We start from the raw sequence: 27,959 nt of genomic DNA on the forward strand, positions 1-27,959 counted from the left end.
GGGTTCTTGAGTGGTTGGCTCCATTCTGAGAGAACGGTCTGTTTAAAAGTCAATCCTAAGACCGCAGTTTAAGCACCATTAATAGTTGTCTATTTAAATACAGAAATGTCTTCTCTGTGTTTCAAACCTCTACAATTAAGAGAGGAAACGGGCAAACAGGCTGTAACTTCTGAAGTCATCAGCAGTTCCATAACTTTCAAAAGTGTGGAGCTTTTGTATAACCACTAAATTTATTAGTTTTAATATTAGACATGAAAGGATGCCAAGAATAGCTACTGGTTTTGTCACTAAATACGTAGTGAAGTTCAAGACTTTAAGCACTACGGTATTACAAAATCTTAAAAGCCCGAGGAGTCATATTGTGGTAGATGCTGCACAAAAGCACTATCCTGACTAAAAAGAACTTACAGACTGAATATCAAAAGAAGCTTGTCTGTACACGTATGTTCTCAGCTGATGATTGGTATCCGAGGCAGTGGTATCAATTTTGCAGCAGTCTGATTTTTCTCAGGTTGCCTGTAGACGTCAAGGCAATGGAGAGTCTTAACAAAACTTCAAAAGTCAAATATAACTTCTGGAGATGTTGAGCGAGAATACCTCCCAAGCACGATAGGTTCAGCAAGAGAAAGCTTGAAGGCATTTTTTGCAAATGAAGTGGGTTTTGGTGTCTCCAGGATAGACCTTGAGAGGTCACCAGAATCTTGAGAGAGATGATGTGGAGATTGGGAATAAGCCATGAAGACCATGGAAACTGAGGTACATGGCCAGAATTCTTTGTGAGAGAGAAGGATGGAGAAATAGAGATTTGTATAGGTGGATGTCTTGCTCAAAAGAGGGGATGAGGAGAATGCTTTCTGCAGCTGACTTTTGCGTAGACATTCAGCATCATTTTGAATGGCATTACATCGGGCTAGAGAAAAAGACATTGGTAACTGGAATGGAAGGTTTGAGAGTGCAGCAAGGAATTTTAGTGATGTGGCTAGAAAGAGAAGGTTGTATTGTAAAACTGACACAGAAAGAACCTGAAAAATCAGATTCATCTTACCTCTGAGGACATAAAGACAGCCTATAGGGAGGCTGGCACCCTGTGTGTCAGACAAGATGGTGTTATTGTCCATGAAGAACAGACAACAAAGCAGAAGAGACAGTTGAAAAATTTAGAGTTCTGTGGGTTTTTTTGATCTTGAACTGACAGCCAGGTACCCATGAAATGAAACAGAGACAAGCTGAGTCGTACCATAGCCAGAAGCAGATAAGAACAGTAAAGCAGTGGCTGTAAAAGTAGATCAGCTGCTAAACACCTGATTTTTTGTTGCCAGCAGCAGAATGCTGACACAGTATGAATGGCCTTGGAAGGGGTGAACTCCAGTCAATGATCTATTGTAAACAGTTAGTTGAAAGAGAAAGTAAAAGGAACAGGTAGAGAAGTAAGTGAAGAGATGGCAGGAATGTTTAAGAGGTGAGAGGCTGAAAGATTTTGACAAGGAGAGTGATGGGACTATGGGAGGCAAAAGGTACAAGAGGAAGTGGTATTGGGTGGGATGGAATCCACCGGACAAGTGAAAGGATTAGAGGACCACCACAGGAGAGAAACTTGTGCACTTGTGGCATGGTTAAAATGAGAATTGTTCAATGGGTCCTTTGCAAAGAGGAACAAGGGGTGGAGAATTTGAGGAGCTGGGAGTGCGTTTGTGCCATATGCCAGTGGATCTGTCCACTGAAGGTGCACCACAGCTAGAGGCTAGCAGAATGGCTCTTCCAGTGATGGAGGGAGAAAAGAGTGAGTGGTGCAAGGCAATAAAGCAGGAAGAAAATGAATGACCATATAAATAGCAAAAAGGCAAGGGGGGGCATGGTTGAAGGCTTACCTGGTTGGATGAATATTCTTGGCAACTGGCAAGAATTGTATTAAGGCAGCAGATACTATTGCCAGCTGATTCCTTCATCAAATATGGCTGATCCAACAAGAGGTAATGCTGTGTCAGTGGGGTTTGCCATAAATTCTGTAGAAGGGTAAGTAGGGTAAGTCTGTGAGATGCTTGGCTTCACAGCGGCACACTTAGAAACTGTGGGAAGTATTTGGTGTGGAGCAGGAAGTCCAGATAGTTGAATGTGTGAGCTTGGAAGCTTGGAAGTCAAAAGTGTAAACACTAGCTTGATTTCTCATCTGAATAAGGGGAAAAAGCTATCAGAGGAGGGTGCAGGAATAATCTAAAAAGGATTTGTTTGATCTTTTTATGAATTGGGTTTTGACAAATAGAGGAAAACTCTTTGTCAACAGAGAAAGCAGTATCCAAGAGTTAAAATATGAGTTGCCAGAAGTCAAGCCTTACAAAGCAAATGAAAACAAAGAGCTAAAGGTTTGTCAGCCATATAAGAACAACAAAAAAAGTCTGCTTCACAGAGACAATAAGAATTAAACGTGATATATAACCTGAAAAACTAAATAGATTTTTGCCTGTTTTCTGTAAGCAAGACAAAGGTGTCAACCTGGATGTTGATAGTAGTGATGCCACATGGGGCTTTCACATGTCTTCAAGTTTTCGCTCTGCCTAAGAGCTTAATGTGCCCACCCTGGGCAGCTGGTGGTGTCCAGCCCAGAACTAGAAAGGAATTGGTGTAAGAACTGATAGTCAAGGAGCAAGGAGTTTTACTTCATCGATCAAGTCAGAAATGCCATTGTATGACTGGAGAAGAGCAGTGGTGCCTGGGGTATTGGGGTGGGGGAGGTACGACCTAGGTAGGTAGGAGCTATTTGTCTCATGAAGAGAGCTATCTTCCGGATTTAGAAAGGCTGTGGGCTTAATCTGTTTTTTTTAAAATCTGCCCTTGAAATGACTCGAAAACAATTAGTCTCTGGAGAGGCTGAGGAATTACAAAGTATTTTGAAGGACCTGTTGAAGAAGAAGGTGATGCTGCAGCTTAGGCTGAAAGAGGGATCGTTGGTCTGGAGGCAAGTGCCTGCGGGAGTTCTGCTTGGGTCAGTCCTGCAACTGAACTGCTGTCGTGTTCGTTCGGGCCAGTGACATACAAGCAGAAGCATGCTGACAAAATCTGATGGTCTGACAGAGGAAGAAAACACCTGGAGGATGGAAATACCCTGCAGGCTGACATTCAGGGTAGCTGTAACAGCGGTGGGGTGAAATTAAGTAGCACGGAATGCAAAAGCATGTTTGTCAATGAATTAAAATAATTTCTGCTATAGGATGATATTTTTTGTCTTCATCCCTTCTGACTTTGGGTGTATTAGTCAATCACAGGATACGTGAGCCACCGGCATGATGCAAAACAGAAAATGCCAGTGTGATGCTCTGTTGCTTTATGTTCCTGCCAGCAGAGATGGGAAGTATGAACCCCCTTGCAGTGTTCTGGCTCAGAGTCTGTAATTCTGGTTGGTTTTGAGAAAGTTGATTTAAACTGGAAGGGAGATGGGATTATCAAGACTTTTGGGATCATCAAGAAAATGATGAATATGTCTGATTCTAATCAGAAGACTATAGCTTAGATTAAAAAAATGAAGATTTAGGGAGTATATGATTAATACCTATAAAAACATAATGAAGTAAGTGCAAGGGAGGAAAAAGAACCATTCACACCAGCTATATACTGGTGGTGTAGAAACTGTTAGAAATTAGAAGAAAATTTCAAATTGTCAGAGGAATGAGGTAGTGGAGCGGCACTCTGGCAAGAGTGAAGGAAGCAAGGAACTCGGCAGCATCGACTTTGGAGCTGGATCAATTGCTGAAGAAGGTTATAAGGCAATTTCCTTTGGTAACAGAACACAGGATCCTCCAATTGTATGTTTCTAAGCCAGGTGGAGATACAAGAGCAAGGAAGTGTGCAGTGAAGGGGAGGACTGAGGTAGTTTTTATACAGAATCTGCATTTTTGAGAGGAAAAATGTGGGGGTTTGTCACAAGAGAAAAAAGAGAGATCCAGTTGTGTAATCAGGAGGAGTTTGTGCAGAGCTGATGGATGATGAAGGTGAGAGGAGAGTCTGGAGAAGACGGACGGCAGAGGGGAACATTTGGGAGCAGCTCCGTTGTGGTGCAAGTCCCCCGTCGTCTTACCCGGGCTGATGAAGAACAGGTGTGCTGTAAAGCTTTGGTTAATTCGAGGCAGACGGTGGTGCTGGTCTCTCCTGCTGCTGGGCAGGCCGGTGTGCAAAGGGGAGGTCACTGTCACATTTTAGATTCAAAATTGCTCTAGAGGCAGTGAGGGAAGGGCAGGGCGGAGTGGGGAGTGTGGCAGGGAAGGGGGGAGATGGATGAAGAGAGTGCCTTGTTTGTGCGATGTCTGGATACACACTGGGAAGCGGAATATGGAGAAGTGGACGCAGAAATGTAGCAGGGAGGTGTTAGGAAATGTTGGTGTGGAACTGGACGACAGGGAACAGCGGTGTGGGAAGAACAGAGTGGATGCAGTGCCGCAGGAAAGGAGCGGTGAAAGGCGTGGGTGTGGCGTGGGCAGATGGACAAGAAGATTACAAAAATGAAAAGCCAACAAGAGTTTTTGAAATGCTATGAAGTGGCTTTTGTAGACCTCCCTGTTAACCAGGCAGAGTGCTTTATCTTACCTTTCCAGGGGTTAGGGCGGGCTGGGGCAGCTGGTGTCCAGCCCTGGAGGAAATGAGGGAAGCAGTGAGGACTGAGCCTTGAGACAACAGGGCTCCCCAGTGCTTGCAAATGTTTTTCCTGTTGTAATGCTTTATCCAGGAAGGAGTGAGGAAGAGACCTGCGCTCCGCCTCTGGTGTTTGTACTGAGGCTGGTCAGGGGAAACGCAGGCAGGGGCGGGAGCTCCCCCAGCCTCTGTGCACCCGAGGAGACCTGGAGGGATGGTGTCTCCACATCTTAAACAGCTGCTGAGCTTTCAGAGCCAGACCTCGAGGATCAAGTTTCTTGTTCTACTGACGGATGACACAGGCTGTTCTAATATCCAGATAACAGAGAAATACTATGCTCCCTCACGGCCGGTGCTGCCCGGTTTAGTTAGCCATCGGGTACGTGTCTGGAGTGGATTTTAGATACGTGTTTTTCTTCCTTTCTGCTTTATTTTTGGCCGCAGCTGAACTTCTGCCTTGGGTTTGTTCAGGCAAAGATTGTTTCAAAACATTGCTTGTCTCAAGGTGTCTTTTAATGCTGTAGCATTGGGTGTGTAGCAGAACGTGTTCTTCCAAAACTATAAAATGAACTGCTGCAGAAGGGTGCTTTGAAATACCTTCAAAATCCTGAAAGGGGAAGAGCTGCAAAGTACCAAATCCATCATGAAATATTTTTCTGTTTTCTTAACACTGAAATTATTTGATAATTACCTTTTCTGAGAATTTTGTGGTGTTTTAAAAATGAGTTATGAATGATTGTCTCACACTGCACACTGCATGTGACCACAAGTTTGGCTTCTAAACACCTCTACAGTCACATACATTGGCAGGAAGCTCGTGTTGCAGAGTTCAGTCAGAAAATTATTACAAAAACTTCTGTTTAACTCATCTGTATGCCACTTAGGACCTAGAACATAACCTTCTCTTTGACTGGAACAGTATGTCAGAAAAGAAGTTTTAGTCTAGATTTTTTTCTCTCCAACACTGATGTCCTAAGTATGGGTTGAGATTTAAATGGTGCCTGGAACCATCAACATTTTAGCAACATGCAAAACCTCAAATTTTCTCGGAGCCTGCTCCTGCCCTCCCATATGCCTTTCTGAGCCAGCTCTGTGATTTCTTTTCTCTCTTACTCTTTGGTCCCAGGTGTACCGGTCAGGCGCACTTTCCTCTGCAACCAGCAGGCAAGGACTTGGCTGATGGTTGTGCTTGCTGCAGCTTACTGTTTTATCTCCTGATTTATAGCCTATGTTAGTCCCTTTTGGCTAAATCAGACTCTTTGGAATTGGGCTCCTGCAGCCTGTCCTGACCGCCCAGACCAAGGCCAGGGTGTAGTTCTGACCATTTGTTTGGCAGATGCAGCAAAGCAGTTCCCAAGGAGCTGACAGGCTCCCTACAGAAATCGGGTTGTGCTATTGTCTGCTCCAAATCCCGTCTTCTCCGAGGAACTGCCTTGGAGAAGGAAGAAAGATGGTGTGTGCTCACATTGATTTTGCGTGGTGGAAGATGCCTGTCAGCTGCTGGAGACCCACAAAGTAGAGATACAAGAGATTTCAGAGGGAGCTGAATGATTTTGCCTATAGACAGGTACATAGTCATGAAAAAGAAAGCTTTGGCATCTCATTCAGCTTGCCTTTTGGTTTTGTGTAAGCTGTTTCCTCCTGTCCTTTCCTTCAGTTGTGGGCATAATAGTACTATAGCATTGCAGTTCTTATTAATGACTTCTTATGGAATATTTTTCTCCTTACTTCCCAGTTCAGGCACACATCTCTGCCCCAGGGACATCCCAGGTAGCACTCCTCAATGCAGTCATGAGCTCAGTAATAAAGACTGTGTGGAACAGACACTTAAAAATAAAACCTGACCTTATTATGAGTTTTAAAATGGAAGCCTGAAAGATTACTGTCTTCTACTTTCCCAGTTCCAAATACACAGTGCGTAATTAGAAGGGCAGCTTGCTTTGCGGCACAGTGTCATGCGCTCAGCTGGGTTTCAAACCACCTATTGCAAGCAGCCATTCAAAGGGCGACAGGGTGGCAGGGCTTTAATCTTGCGGTGCTATTAACGCTGAGTTAAGGCTGTAGGATACTGCTGCAAGGCCAGACGGAGCTAGGGAGAAAGATGCGGGCAGCATCCCCTCCTATAGGGCTGTGCAGAGGCATCTCGTGCTAATGATTGTTCTGTTGAGAGGAACAGCAAGAGCTAAGGGAGGCCTCTTCAGCAAAAGCTGCTGGAGACGGCACTGTTCTGTTCTCACACTGGTTGCGTATGACTGCGTTTCGGAAATCTCACAGCCAGCCTGCTTGTGTACGAAAACCTGCCTTTGGCATACTTTCAGTTTACCGGTGACATGTAGGGATATCTATCTGTCTGTCTGCTATAATTGATCTCCACTGGGATTTCCCCTGATAGCAGGATGCCTGCCTTTTTTAAACTGTGCTGCTTGGGTGGTAGAGGTTCTTCCTGAATTCTAGCATTTTGACTGTCTTGCTGCTAACATCACTGAATGTTACCTTTTGGCTTCTTCAGGAAGAAGGGAAAGGAATAATGAAAAAATCCACTTGCTTTGCAAGGAAACTGGCATTTTCTTTGTGAGCGCGAGAAGATCTAGGTCACTTGTTGAGTTGAAGAAGTGTTGGCAAGGGATGTGGCTATGTGTCATTGGAAAGCCGGTGAGAAGCAGCATACGAACTGCACTGAGATGCTGTAAAGAGAATAGACCTGGCAAAACCATTAGTTTTACAGTTTTGGTTTTGATGTTTTCATTTAAGAAAGAGGCTGAAGCATTGCAAGCTTGTTAGTCATGCTTGGCTTTAAATTTAACCTCAGTAAAACTAGTTAAAAATGTGTGTAAATGCATGCTTTGGAGTTGCATCTTTTGCTGTTGCTGTAGGAATCTGTTTTCTAAGAATATAGCTTCCTGTAGTCCTGTAAAGGGGGTACAGATCATGGCCTAGCCCCTTGAAGAAAATGGGGTTACCTTGTGTGAAAGGAGTAAATGACTGCTAACTCGGCATGCATCCTTGCTTGTGCTGGTGTTTGTGTAGCCAGTGTGTAGTATCTTGTAAACCAGGTAAAGGTGGTGGTGATGTCTTAGTGTTATCACCCCAGTAAGACAGAATCAGAGATTGTAAAACATTATCTTTTTGCGTGAGACCTTTTTTTTGTTTTTTTGCTTCCCCCCCCCCCAAACACCAGGAAGCGGTGTCCCACTAGCATTTGAAATGTTACCTTCTTAGCAGGCTGCTCAGTGTGCTGTGGATCCAGTGGATGTGGACTAGTTTGACAGAACATTTTCTGAACCCTGGGATGATACTTTGATACGGTTTATTTGCATATTTTTTTTTTTGTATCTGCATCATTAACACAGATACACCTTATGCCTAAAGGGCTGAGCAGCCAACTGGTAGTTGTCTCCGGGGTGTTGTCATGGTTTGCCCGCAGAGCCTCCCAGAGCTTTTTGCCCTTGATTCCTCCCCAAAATGTTCTCTTTTCACGTTCAGTGGCCATACAAGCTCTTGCAAAGTGGCTTGTAGTTCTTCATGGGTGGTACACTAGCATGTAGGTTTGCATTTAGGGCCAAACTATAAAGTCTGTGTTTTGTTTTTGCACCTTCTGTAATAAGAATTTTATTGAGATGTGTGAGGATGTGGGTTTCTTTTCTTTTCTTTTTTTTTTTTTCCGTAATGAAGTTTTAAAGCTGTAGTGAGGAATTCTGTGTTATGGGCATAGAAATCGGTTTGCTGTTTATGGAAAACACTCTACCTTGGACCAAAGTGAACTCATGCTACCACCTGAACACAGCTAGTTCAGCACTGTGCCACCAGTAATTAAGGGACAGGAAGGAAAGTAAAAACATAGCTAAGTGAGATGATAACGATCTTGTATTCTTACAGCATCTTTCATCCAAATAACTTTCAAAGCATGGCCACAAACTTTGCCCAGACTGTGTGAAATATGTTGTAGTGAAACATTGCCCAAAGGTATGATTTGGGTGGGACTTAAAACTCGGTAGCAGTGCTGTTGCCTGGGTTTGTTACCAGGGGAGGTAGGAAAGAGAGGAGAAAAAAGTGTTTCTGGGACAATGTGACTTTAAAAAGGCTATTTTTTGAGGTTGCTGATGATTTTGAAGCATTAGAAAAAGTTCAGGAGGAGATGGATTAGCTGTCAGAGTTGCATGGTAATATTTATTAAGTGGCTTCATAGTGTTATCACATGGATATCTTCTCCACATGTGACATACATGCTGCAAGGAGCAGCTGCTTAACAATGCACAGCAGCACATTGAATCAATTTAGGACCAGAAGTGAATTAATTAAAACAACTTGGGCAGAAGACCTGGACTTCTGAGAGTCCAGAGTTCTGTGGAAGCCCACTATGCAACAGCAATTGTGAAGGCAAGCTCAAATACCAAGCCGAAGTGGGGAATGAAGTGAAGCTTAGAAAATACTATTAAGGAGATTACAGTAGCACCTCACTCATTCCTGGTGCTTGTTCCCTCGTCTCAAAGATAAGTGAACGAGAAAAGGGATCCACAGATGGGGAAAGGTTGCTGGCATTTGCAGACACTGAAAAGGTAAGGACTGTTAAATTTGCGTCTTGGTGCAGCTAGGGTCGAGGTGCAGGTTTAACAATGAGCACATTGGTTAAATCTTCACAGGATTGAGGCTCGATACTGGCATTGAATAGGAGGATATAGTGAAGGCATTTAAAACAGTGAGTGGAGAAGGGACGCTTTATCTCCAGGGAGTGTCTGGTGGTTTTGAAAGCAAGGCAGAGGGGAAATTTGTAATTTTACATTGCCTGTAATTAACCTGAAGGATGTGCTGCTGGAAGAAGTAATTGAGTCCAGCTGAGTTTAGAAGGATTCAGAAAGGATTAGACATTTATATAAATAATGAGGAAAAATACATGGATACTAGATGAGATTTAAAACAGAAGACGCATAGCTTTTTGTGATTTAAGTATAAACCAAACATCTCCTGCAGCTGAGAAGAGTCTTTTCCTTCAGCCTGGTTATTGTGCATGTTACGGGTGTTATTTCTTCACCTTCCTCTTCAGCATCTGGCCATTGTCAGAGGGAAAAACCCTCTAGTTTAGTTTAAAATGACAATTATTATGTGTTACTGTTTATAAAGTTCTGGTTTCAATTTGTTTGGAGCAAATATTTAACAAGGCAGAATAAGATTGAACACAGGCACTCATAAAAGGAATCATGAGAACTTTAATGTCCAGAAGATGTCGGGGCCATATTGCAACATGGTATGGGAGCTTGTTGTGGGCCTGTTTTCCAGCACTCCTGCAACCTCCTCCTGGTCAATGAGAACTCTGGGTGCTCAGATCCTACTTTTTTTGCGTGTTAAACAAAAGTTTGTGTCCCTGCTGTTTTAGACTCTGCGAATGTAGGAACCGTGTGGGTTGCCCTTTGCTTTACCCCATTCAACTTCATAATAGCCGCTTTAAAAATAAGGCAGCTAGAACAGAGTATGGTTCTCTACATGTGGTCTCATCAGACCTTTTATGCAGTGGAAGAATAATGTCCTTTGAGTTGCTTCAGTACCCTTTATTTATACTTTGCAGAATTGTTTGCTTTTTGTTGCTGCTTCCAAGTGTTGTGCTGAAAGATTTAATGTTCTGCCCACTCTAACCCTTCAGATCTTTTCTCTGATCTGTGTGCCACAGTGTGACCTTTGAGGGTAGTAGTTTCAACAGACTTTTTTGCTGGCCTCTTACATTTCTCTGCATTTAGTTGCTTAAGCCATCTGTTGCCCATCGGAGTGTAGCTACCCTTTAGCAGCTTTGGCAATCAAAATGAAACTTTGGCAGCCTCCACCTTAGGTGTGAAGCTCTCTGCCATTTTGCATGGGAGCAGTCATTAACCTTTTGCTCTGTCGGGTTACTGGGTTACAGTCTGACGGAGTCTTGACTTGTTCCTCTTTGCCATCGATTTATGTCCAAATTTTTTGCAGTCATCTCTGTGTAGCTCGGCTCTGCATCAGTGCAGAGGTTGCTGCATACTGCAAGCACCGCTGTAACTTGTGGTGGTCCCTTAGCTGCTGCTCCACTTGGCTCCCATAACTTAAAAGTAACGTGGAGTCATTGCTGAGAATGAACTGTTTGCCGCATGTGATACTGCGCACAGGAATTCTCATCTGGAATGGCCCTGGCATACCTGTTTGAGGACAATTGTTATCCTGGATTTGGAAAGGTGTGGCAGGTGAGGGGTCCTGTGCTCCGTGTTCGTTTGCTAATGGCTCAGCCTGTGGCTGGAGCTGACCAGCTGATCTTCTGGGGGGTTAATTTTGTCATCTGTAATACACTCAGTATTCGGTCCTCTGAGGAGTGTAGAGGCAAACTCTTGTGCTTTAAAACAAATGTATAGTATTCAGACCTGTGAGAGAGAGAACACTTCCACTCTGCTGGACACGCAAGAAAAGTTCTGTAGCAGAGCAAGGTCCTCCTGATGTGCCCTGGGATTCTTCTGTCCAGTCTTTACTGTTGAAATTTTGGAGAGCAAGGCACTCTGCTGCTGCCAGATGCAGAGATGTGGCTCTTCTCATCCCTTCGGTGAAGAGAAAGGGTGTTGGGTGAGACACCGGAGTTTACCTCCTCCTCCCTAAAGCTTCCCGCAGGACCCCAGGAGTGCCTCTCCCGTGGGGTGGGTTGCGGGGACTTTGGGTGCTGCAGGGGTCCTCAGCACAGGGTCTGTGGGTACAGCCGGCAGTGCTGCTACTGGCCCACAGTGGCACTGATAAGGTGTAAGCATTTAAAATGCTTTTGTGGAGTGAGCCTGTTATGTTATTCTATTCTTTCATCTATTTCCCTCTTGTGTTCTTCCCACCTTTTTGTTCTGAAAGCAGTTTAAAGAATTATTTTCTTTTGCCCTCCCCTCAGCTGCTTTATACAGTAGCCTTTCTCCTCCTTATGAAGGCTCCACCTTTCTCCAGTCAGTAGCTGTTTCTTCCTGTCAAGGGAGCCCATGTGCAAGTAAACGAACATGTTTTTATCATAAATGGTGATTTCTGTCGAAAGGTCTCAGAGGCGTTGACCAGTATGGAATGAGAGGACGCTTTGAGATGCGTTCAGCTGATGATGGCTGTTGGGCTGCAAGCTGGAGGTCTGTGGTACATCTCGTGTAGTCGTTCAGACTTCCTGATCTTAGTGGCTCCTTCTGGCTCTTAAAAATCAATGATCTAAACTTGGGTATCTATATATCCTAAAGCAGAAATAGCCTGTGGCATACTAAAGAGCTATTAAAGGGTTTTATTTCCTCCTATATATAGTTTATGCCCCACATAAACTTGCATAAAAGCTTGCCTGCATCGAATCGTATTGAGTTGCTGTTCTGACTCGAATCAAGTGTGAAATGTCCTTCAGCTGTTTATAGTATTCATGTGGATAGAACTTATTAGATGAGGTTCATGATGTTTCCAAGCTTTGTTGGTGTTGGGATGCAAATAACAAGTCAGTACACCCTTCAGGATTAACCGTTGTCTTCAGCGCAAGAGAGATTAGTTAACTAAATGCTCCTGAGGTGCGTTTGGAAGCCAGTTTAAATATTACATGCAAATACAGCAAGAAAATGATTATGAAGATATGCCTGTGCATCCTTTTGTCTGTTTGCTTGGCTTGTAGTAATCTCTGGCTCTACCTGTGATGCATTTTATGTTTTAGAGTAGAAACCCTTTAGGGCAGGGATGGTGTCTTACGTTTTGACATGGCAGCCATTGTGCTGATGTTGGAAATGTTTCATAAGGAACAATAACATGTTTCATTTGGAAGTCAGATCTTACGCTGCTGCATTCCTCCTATTGAGTGCTTCAGATTGATTCTGGCTGTGCTTTCGGGCTGCTGGCTCCCCGTAGCATACAAAATGTGAATGAACTCTTGCACACTTACTTAAACCGTAAGGCTTGCATTCTTTGTGCAAAACCAGTTGTTTTGTTCACAAAACATCGGGTGGCTGTAAAGTTAGAACAGGACAGAGAAGAACAGAGGTATGCTATTCACTCCTGATGAGTAATTAAATAACAACCTAAAAAACCCCAAACAAAACAAAAAAACCCATACAGTAAACACAGAGGATTTCTGTTTTATCTTACAGCCTGACATTTTTTGCTCTTTCCCCCTTACAAGTAAGCTATATTTGTTTTGCATTCTGACTCAATACTTCCACATAATTATGTGTGTATTTTGATTTTTGTCCATTGCCTAAGGATTTCAGTTTAACTGCAACATAGCAGCATTCTTAAACTGAAATACAAATGACTGCAGCCAGTTCAGTGCCAGCTCACGCGACCCGTGCTGCTTTCTGCTGTGTCGAGAGAGACGGGTTAGTGGCCGGGTGCTGCAGTTACACGAGTGCAGTAATTTGTGCAGGTATGCAGTATGTTTAGTCGCCATATGCTTATGCAGTTCGTCATACAAAATGCAGAATTTGTCACAGAGAAGAACCCTATAGGATTGCCACAAGGATGTTGCTGTCACAGGTGTGGTACATGCAGACACACATGGAGTCATACATATACTGCACATACACATACATACATACACACACATATACTGCACATACACATACATACATACAGATACTCCCTTTCTCTACATGTGTATGTATACAAGAGAAGAATCCTAAGAGATTCCATAATTGGATCCTCTGTGATGTCTGGATGATATAGTAAATATGCAGTTTGGCCCGAACTAATGATCGAACTAATATTTTTGGACTCTTCAACACTTAAATAAACGTTCAAGCTGGTAACTCTTAGCATTAGGTAACATTAGCTTACTATTACTGCCTTTTCTACTCAGGCCCCACCCTGGAGAGGTCTCTTAGTTTCAAAACAAAGGGTAGTAAAAAGCACAGCCATTGAAATGAAGTTTATAATGCAGTTTAGGTATGTATTCGTGCCATGATTATAAAACTGGTTACTTACTGCTAACCTATTTCTTTTATAAAAGATTTTAAAAGCTTGGCAATAGGGATTGCTCACGGTAGTTATTATGAAACATGTAACAACATTTCCTGGATGTTTTTTTTCTACCACAAAATTACCTTATGTTTGAAGTGCAGTTTATTTTAAAATCTAACTCAGTCTTCTTCTAAGTATTTGCTCCTCTGTCAGAATGCATTTAATCTCGCTGCATGTACAGTTTTATCTTCCAGCTATTCATACTATTAAAATCCATCACTCTTGCCTTGTTGTTTACACCGAGTGCAGTAGCAGTTTACGCTGATTTCCTGAGTCAGTATAATTTTAATTTCTGTGTACTGTTTGAGCAAGCTTTACAGTGTGAAAGGAAAGCCAACAACACAATCAGGATGAATAAAACCATTTTGGGTTATGTAATGTGCATTCATGCTCTTATTATGCAACAGAATTATTACTTGTGGCATCCTTAAATCCATTTCGAGTGGAGCAGTGTTGCCTGTCTCATACAGGACATTCTTTGTTTCTACTGACTGAGCAGAAAGTGATGATGAGCTCTACAATTAAATTAAATTACATTCCTGGAAGGGGAAAAAAATAATGTGACTTTTCGTAGGAAAAGTATCACAATTTTTGGCTACCAACAACATAGGTACTGGTGAAAAATGAAAAATTATGTTTCTGAATGGTCAAAATAAAATTTTGTCATGTTGACCTATAATTATCATAAAATGATGTGACTGTTGCCATATTAAATCTGTCTGACTGTAGTAGCGATACTATCAATCATCCCTTCTCATTGCTGTACTTGGCATTTGTTAAAAAATTACAGCACATTCTATTTTAGCATTTTTTGTGAAAGAAGCATGGCAGATGGATTTACTGATCGCTGTTGCACAAACAAAATGTGTGTAATCACTTTCCTGTGATATGTCTTAGGGTAGACATAGAATAGCTGTCATCTTTGACATCCAGCAGCTTTTAAATATGAGGCTAATAAAGAATTTTCAGCTTCTGTGTGGTGGCGATGTCATTGGGCTGATACCGTAGCAGTGTGAAGTGGCATCAAAAATCAGCTGAATGGGAAATAATCCTGTGGTGTCTAGCCTTGTGTCAAAATAATCAAGAGTCATCTAATAATAAGACAGGGAATTGGGGAGATGGGAGGAGATGCAATATTAAAATCGCAGTTATGCAGTGATGGCAGCCTAAGTGTTGAGGTGGACGAGACCAGGAGATGATGCTTGGGACAGGGTTGTGTACCAAGGCTTGAAGGACGAGGCTTTTGATTTCAAGGCAGACTATGAGTTATTTATGGACTTGGATGATGATATTTGCAGCAGCGCTTTTTATGTCTGGGAGGATATTGATGTAGGTGACATGGGGAGAAAGGTCCAATGTTGCAGGCTGTTGAAATCTAGATTAGTTTAAAATAGGAGAAAGAATTATTTGTAGAGGCTGCAGTGTTGTCACATGTTGTTGAATCAGGTAACCTGAGTTGTTCTATCTTGTGCGGTCTGCCTTGGGTAAAGTTCTTCAGTATTTGCATTCAAAAGGAGACCTGGAAGGACAGAAAGGGACTAATAAGTGCTTTCAGATCAGCAGTTTAGCTTAAGCTGGTGAACTCGTTGAAGTGAGGAAGGTAGGTTACTACCTGTGTGTGTCCGTGTTGGAAATGCTCTTGAAGTTGGGAAGCTGATGTGGCCTTAGCCATGTGTGCCATGTTTTCAGAGTTTGGTTGGCTCTTCTGTAGGAGATCTACACACTAATAAGTGAATCCCATTATGTGTATTCAGCCTGCCTGCTTACGATGCCTATCGGCATGTCATGGCATTTAACAAAAACATCGCTATGATTTTTGACAGCATTCTTTTGCCAAAGCATTTGTCCGTACCTGGGTTTGTGCTGCTCCCTGCTTGCTGTGCCCTTAGTTGGTGGCTTGTGACAGCATTCTGGGGTCGCTCGGTGACGGTGCAAAAGCTAAGGTTGTGTGAAGGTGTCTTCTGATGGCTCAGCCCCGGGTTAAGATCTAGACTGACTGGTATTGCATGACACTAGCAGGTGACTCCTCCGAAGATGGTAAAATGGGTGAGGAGGAGCTGGGGAGAAGTTTTCATTTCAGTAAGAGATGGTTTGTTTTCCAGCTCCCAGTAGACATCACAAAGAACTGAGCTGGGAACTGGCCTTTTGAGCTGAAGGCATGGATTTGTCCTGGTTTCGATTGCTGTTTTTAGCTTCCGTTAGTTGCAACAAAACTTGGGCTGGTTTGGTGGTCTTCTACACCTGCTATATGGACTCTGTGCCATCTGATTTTTCTGGTGTTTTATAGATATGGATACTAACTTCTGCGGTGGCGAACAGCAGAACCATGCTGCTTGATTATGCTGTGTTTTCAGATAATCACAGCTGAGACTTGCATTCTGTATGTAAATACAATATTTGCTGAGCTTGAACCGCTTAAGTATTCCTCAGATGGAAGGCACAGTATGCCCATCATTGTAACCTATAGTCAGGATTACTTATTTGAACTGCCTGCCACGTTTTTGTACTGGTTTTCACTGCTCAGCAACCCTTCCTTTCTGTTTTATGGTTCCTAGTAAGTAACTCAGCCTGTGAAGTGTAGGCAGGCTTTGGCACCGGCAGATTTCCAGGGTAGACTGGAAGCAGTGAGAGTGCGGAGAAGGAGTTAAGATAAGGGTTGTTAGCGCAAACAGTAATTGCTATTAGCCTTTTCTGGGGCACAGGGGAACTGCCCCAGCTGCCCGTTTCCCTCTCTTAGGGACCCTCTAGCATCCATACCTGTAAAAGCTTTTATTGGTTTTGACAGTTAATCACTACCTGTTTTTTGCAAGTCTGAAGACTCTGCGTAGAGCTCTTCCTTCCTGGAGAAACTGTGTAACACTTCCCTGTCTCCAGAAGTCAAAAGATTTTACAAAATGGGCTGATTTTACTGCCAGAAATGGACAATAAAACCTATTTCTGGTGTCCTACTGAGCCGTTTATTATTTTGCATATTTACTTACTGCTTAGTTTGGTTGATTGGACATTTTGGTGCTCCTGTGCACTGCAGAGAGGAGGATGCTGCGTTTTATGAAAGTGATTCTCTTCTAATACGGAAGGGCTTTGGAAAGATATTTAATATGGAACACACTTGTTTGCTGGCTTAGAAGAGTGTTTCTAGTAAATGTCATTTGATGACAGCTATTCCTCGAACTGTAAGATGCACGTGACTAAGAGTTTTACCTGACTTACTGATTTCTTTTTCTTGCTTTTCTCATTTAAATTAGGAACTTGCTAAGCTTCAATGTCCGATCAAAACCACCAAAGGAATATTTATTATGAAAATAATATGTCCCTGGCATGGTTAAGTGAAACAAGATTGTGGTGAACTGTGAAACATGACAAACAAAAATGAAAAGGGTTGAAGTAATCTGATGTTTCAGGTTCAGTTAACTCAATGGAGACAGTAAGTCAAGAGAAGGGGGTGGGAGGGCTTGTCTTGATTTTATTAAAAGTCCTTCTAGCAAGGGAGGTGAGAGTCAGGATGAGGAGGAACTTTTTGTGTGTAGGAAGCAACGAGAAGGTAAGTGCATAAGTCGACAAGAAAGCTAGAGATGGAGATGGGGCTCAGCTGTTGCGGCAGTTTTTGATCTCTTTAAAAACCTGGTATGCTGCATAGTGAAACTCAGAGGAGTTGACTCTCACTGAATAATACAGCTATATTCCTTTGCTGCACAGATGCTTCGAGTGGGCCAAAATCAGAGGGAGGGATTTATATGTTCCCATGGCTGAGTAAGTTCCACCGTTTGTAAGATTCGGACAATGCCATTTTAATGTAGACCCCTTTGAAGATTCAACTTCTTCATGCACTTGCTTAGACTCCTTTAGATGCATGCAGCGAGAGGTGATGTGTAAATTAGGCTTCTTTTTTCTTTGTTTCATTTAGACCTAGTCCCACATAGTTCACTGATATCCAAATGAGCCTGAATTTGCATAACTTCAGAAGGCGCGAGAGCGCACGGCTCAGCGCCGCGGTATGCATCTTGTATCTTATTTTTCCCAGAGTGGCTTGAAGTAGCTGCAAGGTGCCTGAGTGAAAGGGTTCTAAGGGAGCAACAGCATCTGTGTGTTTGTGTGAGAGGCTATTTCCACCCCCCCACCCCCCCATTTTTTCTTTTCTTACCTCTAAATCTGACCCACAGCTTTTGTTACTGTTTGCCAGCTCTTCAGACAGATACCAGCTAGGCTGTGAGCTCTAAGGATGTGAGAATGCCTTTTGTATAATGATCATGGAATTAATTGGTCCTGGAAACTCCGGGTTGCTGCCAAGAAAGGTTATTTATGTGGCAAGAAAGGAAAAGGGTGGAGCTTTGGAAATCCAGGAATACCCCTAGCTGTGGGATCATAGGAAAGTGTTCATGAAGTTACTTTGTCTTCTGAGTTTGGTGCATGCAGAATTCTGATTTTCAGCAGCATCTGAAATGAGGAAACAGGAGTTAGTGAAGTGGAGAGGGCTCTGCGGGGAGAGCTCCATGGTCGTTTTATTTCCAAGTGTGCTGTACGGTAAAAAAAGGCATCTACGCTGCCTGGAGTCGGCAGGCTGCAAGCGACCCTACCTCTGGCCACCCAAATCCTGCATTTCAAGCCGTGGTTTCCTAGACTGGAAATTCTGCTTTAAATTCAGAATCTTTATCTCATGCCAGCTGTTTTCCAGGCTGACAGTTCTGCAGAGTGGAGGACAAGGACAGAGAGGACAGTGGTGGGATGCAAGGCGCTTACACACTGCCGGCATTGCAAGAGGAAGCACAGATGTGTGCAGCCAGGGGCCTGCGCTGGAAATACTTGTGACTTCTTTTGATAAACTTAGTCTGGTTGCTGCTCTTTCTAACGTGCATTGTTACATGGCATTGTCAGTGCAAAATTACAGCTTTTCATCAAAGTTTTCTTTTTTAGTGGTCATGTGGTGTGGATGGGGGGAGCCAGCGCAGCGTGTGCAAGTTTGAGTCAGTTCAGCATGATTGTCAGCTGCTGTGGGTTTTGTCTGTCAATATACATATGGGACATCATGCTTGCTTCCTTTTAAGGGGAGCAAGCCCAATTATAAAGTTCATTAAGGTCTTTGTTGCAAGGAAATACTATGTCGAATAAGTTGTTAATATCCTTGCAGTTGTTCTTTATGAAAATACTCGATTAAAGTGAGTAGGAGTTTTATGTAGCATTTTGGAGACATATTATTAAGTTCTGTGTGTTTTTTGCCATGGAATCCAGTTGCTCTGTTGCTCTTCAAATAACTTGTTTCATCTGTTTTGCCACTTTAAGTGATGTGTGACTGCATGATAAATGTAAGATACTTTAGGTTTTTCTTCTCTCAGATTGGTGCTATGGCTGCTTGTATTTCTGGAACTTTAGAAGCTTAACCATTCCATGATTTTATTTTGTTTTTCCTACCACCCCCCACCCCCCCTGAAGATGAGGGTAAATATTAAAGGTTTATGCTGGAGAGCCTGTGTGTAAGGAAGTTATATGTGTATATATATATATATAAAAAAAAAAAGGGTGTGTGTGTCCAAAAGTCACAGAGAGCATCTTATTCCTACTTTCAGCAGGTTAAAGCTGATTCACCTTTAGGCAAACAGTGAAATTAAACAATCATTCTTGATTAGTAGCCTTATTTTTAGTTAACTGATAAGTTACTGCACTTCAGGCAGTTTTATTCCAGCATAGGGTGTCTGTCCAGTAAGTTAATAAAAATAGCTAAGGTGGAAAACTCACCATCTGGAAAAGCTGTAAGTTTCAAAGAAAGTCAAAAGCATTTAAAAATCTGTCAAAATCAGTAAAAATGGAGTTTAAGAGACACTAGTTAAGTGCTCTTGAAAATAATTTTGCAGAAATTCCAAATAAAACAAGTCTTTACTAAAGTGGGAGTGTTTTGAATGACTAAGTCTGAAGAGCATTTGATATTTCATTTACTTGTTGTTCATCTCAGTTGTTCCCTTTCAGGTTTTTTTTCCAGTCTGCCTAATGAAAAACAATTATGTTGATTTCATTCCATGATTCTCACTTTCAGAATCTCAACAGATAATATTTGCATTGGAAAAAAACCTGCATACCAGCAATTTTTGGGGTAAAAGCAGTTGTTTCCAGTGATATTTCTAAGATAGTGACTATTCGGGTAGCAGCCTATTTTTTACCATTCATAATTTGAACTCGGTTTTTTATCTTGAGTCTTTACTCCCTCTTGCTAGGATGCATCGTTAATTTAGGAGATGGTGTTTATAATTAATTCATAATCCCATTGAAGGTTAGCCGGTAGCTTTTCTACCTTTGACCCATGAGGCTGTGGCATCCAGATCTGTGTTTTGGCTGTCAAACTGAGTGAAATACCTGGCAACTTTGGGGCGCATGTGGGGTTTTGCTTTATTTTCCTCTCGTCAGTAGAAAAAATGGCAAAAGCTCAGTGTATTTTGGCCAGTTCTTGCAGAGAGGGACTGGTGGGGAATGGGGTATCGAAGGTTGCACGTGGTGTCTCACTGGATTCGTGGAGTACTGCTTTTACACCCCTAGTAACAAGGTGTGTTAGCAACAAGCTGCTTGTAACTTAGGACCTGCTTATTCAAGCCCCGCATTGGTGACCGTAGCAGAGAGATGGTGCCTGTTGGGTATGATGCTGATACTTGTATCTTTTCCTCATCCTGCCATTGTGTGCGTGGCTCGCTCATGCTTTCACAATGCCCTGGTGAGTCAGCGAGGTTGTGTGTGGTGGATGGAGGAGCCAGCCCGTATGGGACAAGGTCAGGACCTTAATTGTAACCAGCTTGGAGCCAAACTACAGCTCCTTCAGGACCAGGCATCTGCTGCTGCTTTCGGAGTCGGGTTGTGTTTGAAGGAACGTTTAGCCTGGATGCGTTTTAGTCTGCGTGGAGCTCTCCCGTTGCAGCAAGAACTGTATACGTGGGTAATGGTTTATGCTGTGTAGCTGTAAGATGATCACCTTAAAAGGGAGCAGGCCCCTCTGAAGGTACAGCCTTAGTAAAGATGTTGGAATTACACTAGATCTGTACCCACACAACCTCAAAAAAGAGGGACTTGCAAGATTATATCTCAGTTCAGTCTTTCTATATTTGCTTTTGAAAGGTATTGTCTGTCTTGTAGGAAGCTATGTGCTCACCAGTTACGCTTGCAGGTTATCAAGGCTATAATCTGTTGCCTGAAGAATCAAAGTGAGACTTTAAAAATCACAAAATAGATCAGACTGTAATATGCCATATCTGTTTATTTTTAGCCTTGTCGAGGACCAAATAGGTATTACTGAAGCCTTGAGATGTTGGGATCTAGCATGTTAGACTGCTGGACACATTGAAGGAGATGAATGGAAGGAGCTGAAGGGCCTTTCATTTGTTTTGATGCACAAAACGATGCAAAACTTCTGGTGACTTTAATTGGTACCACATCACAGTGATCACTGCGTGCCACTGTCAAAATTTGCAGAGAACTGTAGGAGCATCTTTTAATAGCAGTAGATACAGTACTCCTCTGAGTGGACAACACATAAGCAAACATGAAAACTTTTTTGCCTTTGGGTAGCCTGTTATGTCAGCGAAGAGATGGCCTCTTGATTAAATCCAGACTGAGCAGTTTCCTGTTAGCATGCTAACTCAGCCCACAGTGTCTTATTCTGAAAGTCTGTTATTGAGCTCATCTGCCAAGTCCTTTTTCCTTTTAAACTTACAGGCAGAATTGCTAAAATAATACAAATACAAACAGTCCCTAAAAAGTCTCTTAAAATGATTTTGAGCAGTTTAATGTTTTGCTGACAAACTCAGTTTTAGATTTTCAGAGTTTGGGTGGTGGTTGGTTTTTTTTTGTTGTTGTTGTTTGGTTTGTTTTGCTTTGGTTTCTTTGTTTTTTTTTTTTAAACATTCTCCCAACAGGATGTCTTGGGGAAGTTGCAGTGTTGCAATTAATGGAAAATTTTGTGCATGTATCAATCTTGGAAGCGGATTCTGCCCTCATTTGGGACACAGTCACATCAGTGAATGAGAGATTTTTACACACACTGAGTAGAATACAGCCATAAGTCATTACATTGTGAGTAGGGCAATCTGTTGGACAGAAAATTAATGGTTAAATACAGTGGTGCAGACTTTATTCCCTGTTTGAGAGCAGGGTATTGTGTAACTAGCTATTTCCAAAAGCATGTTTTTATTGTAAGATGAAAAGTCAGCAAGAAAATTGAGTTTTTTTTTTTTTCTTCCGAGCGAGTTTTGCTTAGGGAAAATTGAGATCAAGGAGATACAGTGGTAGTAGTAACAGCATATCCTTTTAGTGTAATGTAGTGTAGTGTAATTTTCTGTGATGGTGGTGTCATATATAATTCCAGATACACATCTAAGTCAGGTATATAACAACTAATACACCTTTAAAACGGCTGTAAGACCCATGCAACAAAATTTTGCAAGTTTTGCCTGGTGTAATCTCATCCATTTCCCTGCAACCTTGGGGTTGCTCTGGGTAGCAGTGGGGCTCGGTGCAGCAGTGCCATGCATTGCCCTCTGCGTTTATAAAAGGCATTAATGGGTTCACCACGCAAGACCAAGTTACCCCATCTGTAATTTCACAGTCTGACTGAGCAGATGTAATCCTGCGGTGCTTCCAGAAACTGTCTTACATCTTGCACCCAAGCTTGTTTTTCCCTGTGTCACTACGTGTGTTTCTGCCGCCGTAGGGTGAACAAGGTGGGGAAACTTGTCCGGCTTAAACCTGACCCTGCCATGTGAAGGGCTCCGTTTTGGCTGGACCACTTTCCGAGCCCAGTTTGCTGTAGCAGCTGGGCAGAAAAGAACCTCTGGGCCCTTTTCGATGGCTTAAACTCAATATGAGATGGTGGCATTTTGCAGTGGAGACGTGGCTCTGAGTTTCCCAGGACCTCTGCTTACCTACTGTGTCTATGCTCTTCACAGCCTGTTGACAGGTCCTCATGTCTTGATCCTACAGGATGCTCCTGCCTCTTCCAGGGCTTCCTACAGACACAGAGGCGCTTTTCTGCCAAAGAAACTGTGCCTGTGCCCACTTATTGGGAATTCCAGAACACTGTAGGGTACTGATATTATTCCTATTTTTTCTTTCCCCATGTAGTCTGTTTTTTCCATACAGACAGCAGGTTTTGTTTCAATGTAACAGCAAGAGTTAGTTGGACCTCGTTAAGCTGGGAAATGAGATATCCTCATGCAAGGGTAGCAGAGATTTAGGATAATATTAAAGCATCTGTATTGTTTAAAACAAAAAGGAGTATCTAGTAGAAATAATTCAAAAGCAATGGAAGGTAGTGATGTAAATATTAGGTGGGTGGGTTATCTGTTCCTAATTATCTCATGTCTGGGTGAATTTTTTTCTTTGCGTTTTGTCAGCATGCCAAGCCAGAGCCAGTAGTGACTGTAAGTCATTAACATGCTGTCTTCATGTCCTCGGTTCAGTACCAAGGTGGTGTGTTAATGCTGGAATATTGTTGGCCTTGTTGCTTCGAACTCCTGGCTCAGGAGGCAGTTTGTGGAGCAGAACTTGCGGTCAAACTGGCCGTGTGTCTGAACTGCGTGTTCAGTCCTGGTGGTGTTCTGTCGGGGTGAATTTGAGACGTCTTGTCAAGGAACCATGAAGAAACCCACAATATGTATTTTACTGTTGCTTGGGGGGAGTCTCTCATTCTGTATAAATACTCAATATTCAAAACCCAGAAGAGCTGTATAAAATATTGCTGTAAGGCGGGGAAGCCTGACCAGGTGATACACCGTTACTACCTGCTGCCCTGCTGTAGCAGAAGCCGTTACCCAGGAGGGGAAGGCTGGGATTTGGAAGAGAACCACCGCAGCAGTCCCAGCTGAAAGCTTGCTGTGGGTGTATAAGGAGGGAATTTGCAGTGGAATAATGCTGCGATGAAAATAGGTTGAACTTCTTGGTTTTTATCCTGAAACTGCAGGAGAATTGGTGATGCAAAGACTAAGCTGGGCTGTTGGGTGTTCATGCCCAGTATGTGTTGATTTCCTGTAGTATTTTTCTACTGATATATGTGATCTAACCTAAAAGGTTCGGTTTTTTCACAGTCTTGAAATACTTCACGGTGGCCTGATTTTTCCTTTGCGTGATGCCATTCATTCTAGCTAGGTACGAGACTTGCCTGAAAATACTTTCTAAACTCAGGAAATGTGAATAAAAGTAACTATACTGCAAAAAGATATTTCATTCATTCAGATGACCTTCCAATAGTTTATTTACATAAATCATCGTGGTCTCTGGGAATTTTTGACAGGGTTTTTCTTTTCACTTACGGTTGCAGCCACTCATATGGGCTGAAGCTATTTCTTACTCTCAGGGAAAATAACTTTTTTGTTGCTGGAGTTTTATTAGCGCTGGTGCTGTGTGACAGTAGTGATTATGCACATGCTGTAATTGTGGCCAAGGCAGAAGAGCAGGTGCATCACAGCATGTTTTCCTCCAGCTGAGGATGCAGTACATCAGTCGGGTTGGTCCCTGTTACACAGCAGCAAGGGAAGGGGAACCGTGCGCTTCCCCGTGCTGCATCTGTGGAGTTCAGCCTTTCTGATGGTGGTGGTGGGAATGTTCCTCCCCAGGGACAGCCAGCTCAAACAGTAGGGAGAAGTTTTTTGTTAGCTTGCTCTTGTTATGTTTTTTATTGATAATCCCATTTTTGAATATTTTTTTATCACACATATTTGACAAGTATTTAAACTAGTTGAACCATCCTCTAAAGAGTGGCAGAATTTAAAGGAACTTTTTAGTTATTTCAGAGTTAAAGCAGGCTGTAGGCATTAAAAACAAATGCTGTTTAAAAACCCGCATACACCCCCGACACCAAACCCTAGATTTGTTGACAAATATTGTGCCAAATGGAAACTGTAAGAGAAAATTGAAATGTTATAAGGACGTGTTTGCAAGATGGCTTTGACACCTTCCTCAGAAAAGTATGTTTCACATCCAAACATGCTTGTGACCTTAGGTTCTGTGTGGCAGCCCCAAGCTGGTTTTTCAGCAAGGGAATCACAAGTGCTAATGCTAAAGTTGTGGTCAGTTTTTATGTTTATTCAGAAATTGAGACTCTGAACTACCACTATTTTTCCCTCCAGTAATATCATTCTTTCTGGGATAATAGATTTATTTTTAGATAACAATATATGATGGGATCATAAGATAACTTGATAGCAGTCAGACTCCAAAATACTTTGTGGAGCATGTCAGAAAAATAAATCTAAACTTACTAAAAGCCTCCCTTATTTGATACAGCACTTGGTGTTTGGAGAACCAAAATGGAAAAAATCATTAGTAATTAAAGATGGACTATTCCTGTGAAAAGATGGAATTTAATCTGTTTCATTGTGGAAGCTGTGTCAGGGATCTGGCTTCTGTCTGATTTTTGTGCTTTGTTTCAACGTTGTAGGTTGAAGAAGACCAGTTACCTCCAGAACATACTGTCAGCCAGTATGAGACATGCAAGATCAGGACAATAAAATCTGGAACTCTGGAGAAACTGGTGGAGAACCTTGTGACAGCTTTTGGAGATAATGATTTTACCTATGTTAGCATCTTTCTGTCAACTTACCAAGCCTTTGCTTCTGCTAAGGAAGTACTGGATCTTCTCCTTGACCGGTAAGAGCCAATATATAATGGAAAATGAGCCATCTTTTACACGAGAGGGGGATGTCGTAAGGAAGCCATCAGGAATTTCTTCCATTCCTTTTAGTGGATGGGTATAATAACCCAATGAACAGGTGTCAAGAATACTACAAGATTCAGAATTTCAGCAGAAACGTAGAATGTGTAAATGCATGCTGCCCTTACCCCAACTCTCATTGTAGCATAGTCACCAGGTAGGGAAAGTGTGCCATGCCCGACTGCTACGGAACCAAACTGGGACCGACACAAGAAAATAAATACAGCTTTTGCCCCCCGCTCCCCCGAAAAAAAAAAAAAAGAATGTGTGGGCTGCAAAGTCATGCCTAGAACAGATTCCTATGTTTTGCTGATACTGATGTTTTCAGACTTAACTCTCCTGTTTGGGGGCTGCTGATTTGAAACAGGGGTTGTATAAACGGGAGAAAGTATTCACTATCCCCTTCTGTTACTTCACATGAACATGCAGTTGTAAATTTTTGCAGACAGCATGAGAACTGCTTGATGTTGTAAGAATAGCTTTTACGGTAAGACTGTTAAATCATGCCTGCTATTCCGTATAAATGCTTAGAAAGCACAACACTAGCTTTCTCACTCTGAATTCTATACTTTATAAAGACTTACTTTATAAAGATACATTTTTAACAGAAAAAGTTAGAATAGCTAGAATAGTAGCCTTTGCAAGGATGCTTTGCCCAATATGGCTATTTTAAATATCATTCCCCTAACAGTGCAGTTTTTGTTGCTTTGTGTTGGTGGGTTGCCAGACTGCTCTTTTGGGGTTCTTACGTATTAATTGATGTGTATCTAGGGAAATTTTCTTTCTGTAATCAATGAGAAGTTGCGAGTAGCTCAAATAATGTGAATCACTCAGTCAAAGGTGGCTCTAAACATCTCGCTTCTCAATTAAAGGTTCTTAAGTTGTCTTAAGACAGCTTATTTTATCTTACAGTACATTCATGTATCCTGTTTAAATGCCCAAAAAGCATCTTTATGTGCAGTCCCCACCCAGTTCAACATAGTTTTGATTTTTAGTGGTTTCCATTCTTATTTCTCTATTACTGAGGTACTTCGGTCATGCAAATAAATGTCCCACCTGAGACCGTGACCTCATTTTACAAATCACTGTACAAACATGCCTAGAATTGTTTGCAACAGCCCCACCCAGAAGACCCTCTACTGTGAACAGATGATAAAGAAAAACAGTGAGAGGCGTAGACTAATACGCAGATACTTATGGAGAGCATACTGAGCCAGAGAGAGAGTGAGGGTTCAGCTCGCAGTGAGTTTGGAATTCAGCCTGGGTTTTCACACATCCATATTTTTACATGTCCCTATCTAGTTGTTTTTTGCTGTCCTTGGGAGGCAGAAAACCGTTATGCAAAGAGCAATTCTTATATTGCACTTAATCTGTGTAATTATAAAAGATCCTGTGTGTCTGACAAGCAAGTTTAGAACCTGCTATTAAATCTGTTAAGGTGCGTGCTGGTTTTGGAGAGAAGTTACTGATGCTGGGAGGCTGCCTTGGGTCCTTTTTGGTGGGCTGGCTCTTCGGTCGGTGCAGAGCCCTCAGGCAGGACTAGGGACGGGGTCTTGCAGCTGTTGGGCTGTTCTGTCCTCATCTGTGCTTCTGTGCAGGGGACTCTGCGTGTCTAACCCTTGTATGGGGCAGGTGATTTTCATGTGCAGGTGTCTGGATCTTTTCCTCTTGATCACCTCACCTGGCTGGATTCAGTGGGTGCTCCAGGTGGTTATGGCCAAGAAGCCAAGCTGTGGGTGCTGCTGGGGGTCTGGCTGAACTGGGGCATGGGAAGAGACGTTCAGCTGCTGTGTCCCGGCTTGTGCTTTTCCCCCTTTGCACTTAAGGGCTGTTGCTCTCTCGAATTGTCAATCCAGCCCTTCAGTGACTATTGAAATAATTAAATCTCTCTGTAATTGAGGATTGGAGCATTTTAAACTTGAGTTGGGCTAAAGGGGTAATCCATTGAAACAGCAGTCCATCCTACCATCCATTAGCCTTGTTAGGGTTTGGATTGTTTTGTGGTGTTTCATCACTAGCCTTTAAGATGTTCAGACTCTGTTAGGCTGTGCTGTTATAAGGATGATTAAAAAGTCTTTTGAGAGCCTTGCTTTTGCACTGAAGTTTGTAGAGTCCTCTAGCCACAGTTCTGTTTTCTTCCCATATTTTCCCTTAGTGAAAAGGATCATAGCAGTCTAAAAATAGAAATATATAAAATTAGTGAAACACTGAGGTTCTAAAATCAGGTACTCAAAGATCAGGGATTTGAGAGGGGGAAGAACTCAAGATCTTAATGAAGTTCATCATCCTGGCCTTTAGTTTCTGTTTCTGTATTGTTTTGTTTGGTGTAAGTATTAATTATAGGATTTTTAAAACAACCTGAAAAAAGTATGTACTTGTTTTCTGAGAGTCATTGGTCACGAGATGTCTAAACTCTGTGGGCTCCTGTGAAAATGCCAGCTCCATGCAGTAAAGATTTCTATAAATTGTATGTCTGGTGCAATTTAGTTCAGTTAACTCTACAACTAAGTTCTTAATATTTTTTGTATCTGGGAATTAGATCAGTAATATTGCAATTGGATTGCAGCACAAAAGAAGTGGCAAGTCTGCCTTCTGAGTCTCTTGCATTTTCTCAGGAGTGTATCAGAGGAGGGAAAAACCAGCGTTGGTTGGAAAAGAAATTGAGCAGACAGGGCTAACTCTGCTTTGCAATGTGTGCGTAGCCGGT

General features: G+C 42.4%; 1 protein-coding gene across 1 annotated transcript in view; it reads left to right on the plus strand.

Annotated features, from left to right (window-relative positions):
* RGL1 (ral guanine nucleotide dissociation stimulator like 1) overlaps positions 1-27,959 on the plus strand; it is a 79,083-nt gene that overhangs the window by 3,700 nt on the left and 47,424 nt on the right. The window contains exon 3 of the mRNA XM_037403558.1: positions 24,980-25,188. Coding sequence (XP_037259455.1) covers positions 24,980-25,188 — 209 coding nt within the window. The remainder of the gene's footprint in view (positions 1-24,979; positions 25,189-27,959) is intronic.

Source organism: Falco rusticolus, chromosome 11, assembly GCF_015220075.1.
Source record: "Falco rusticolus isolate bFalRus1 chromosome 11, bFalRus1.pri, whole genome shotgun sequence".
Classification (NCBI taxonomy): Eukaryota; Metazoa; Chordata; class Aves; order Falconiformes; family Falconidae; genus Falco; species Falco rusticolus.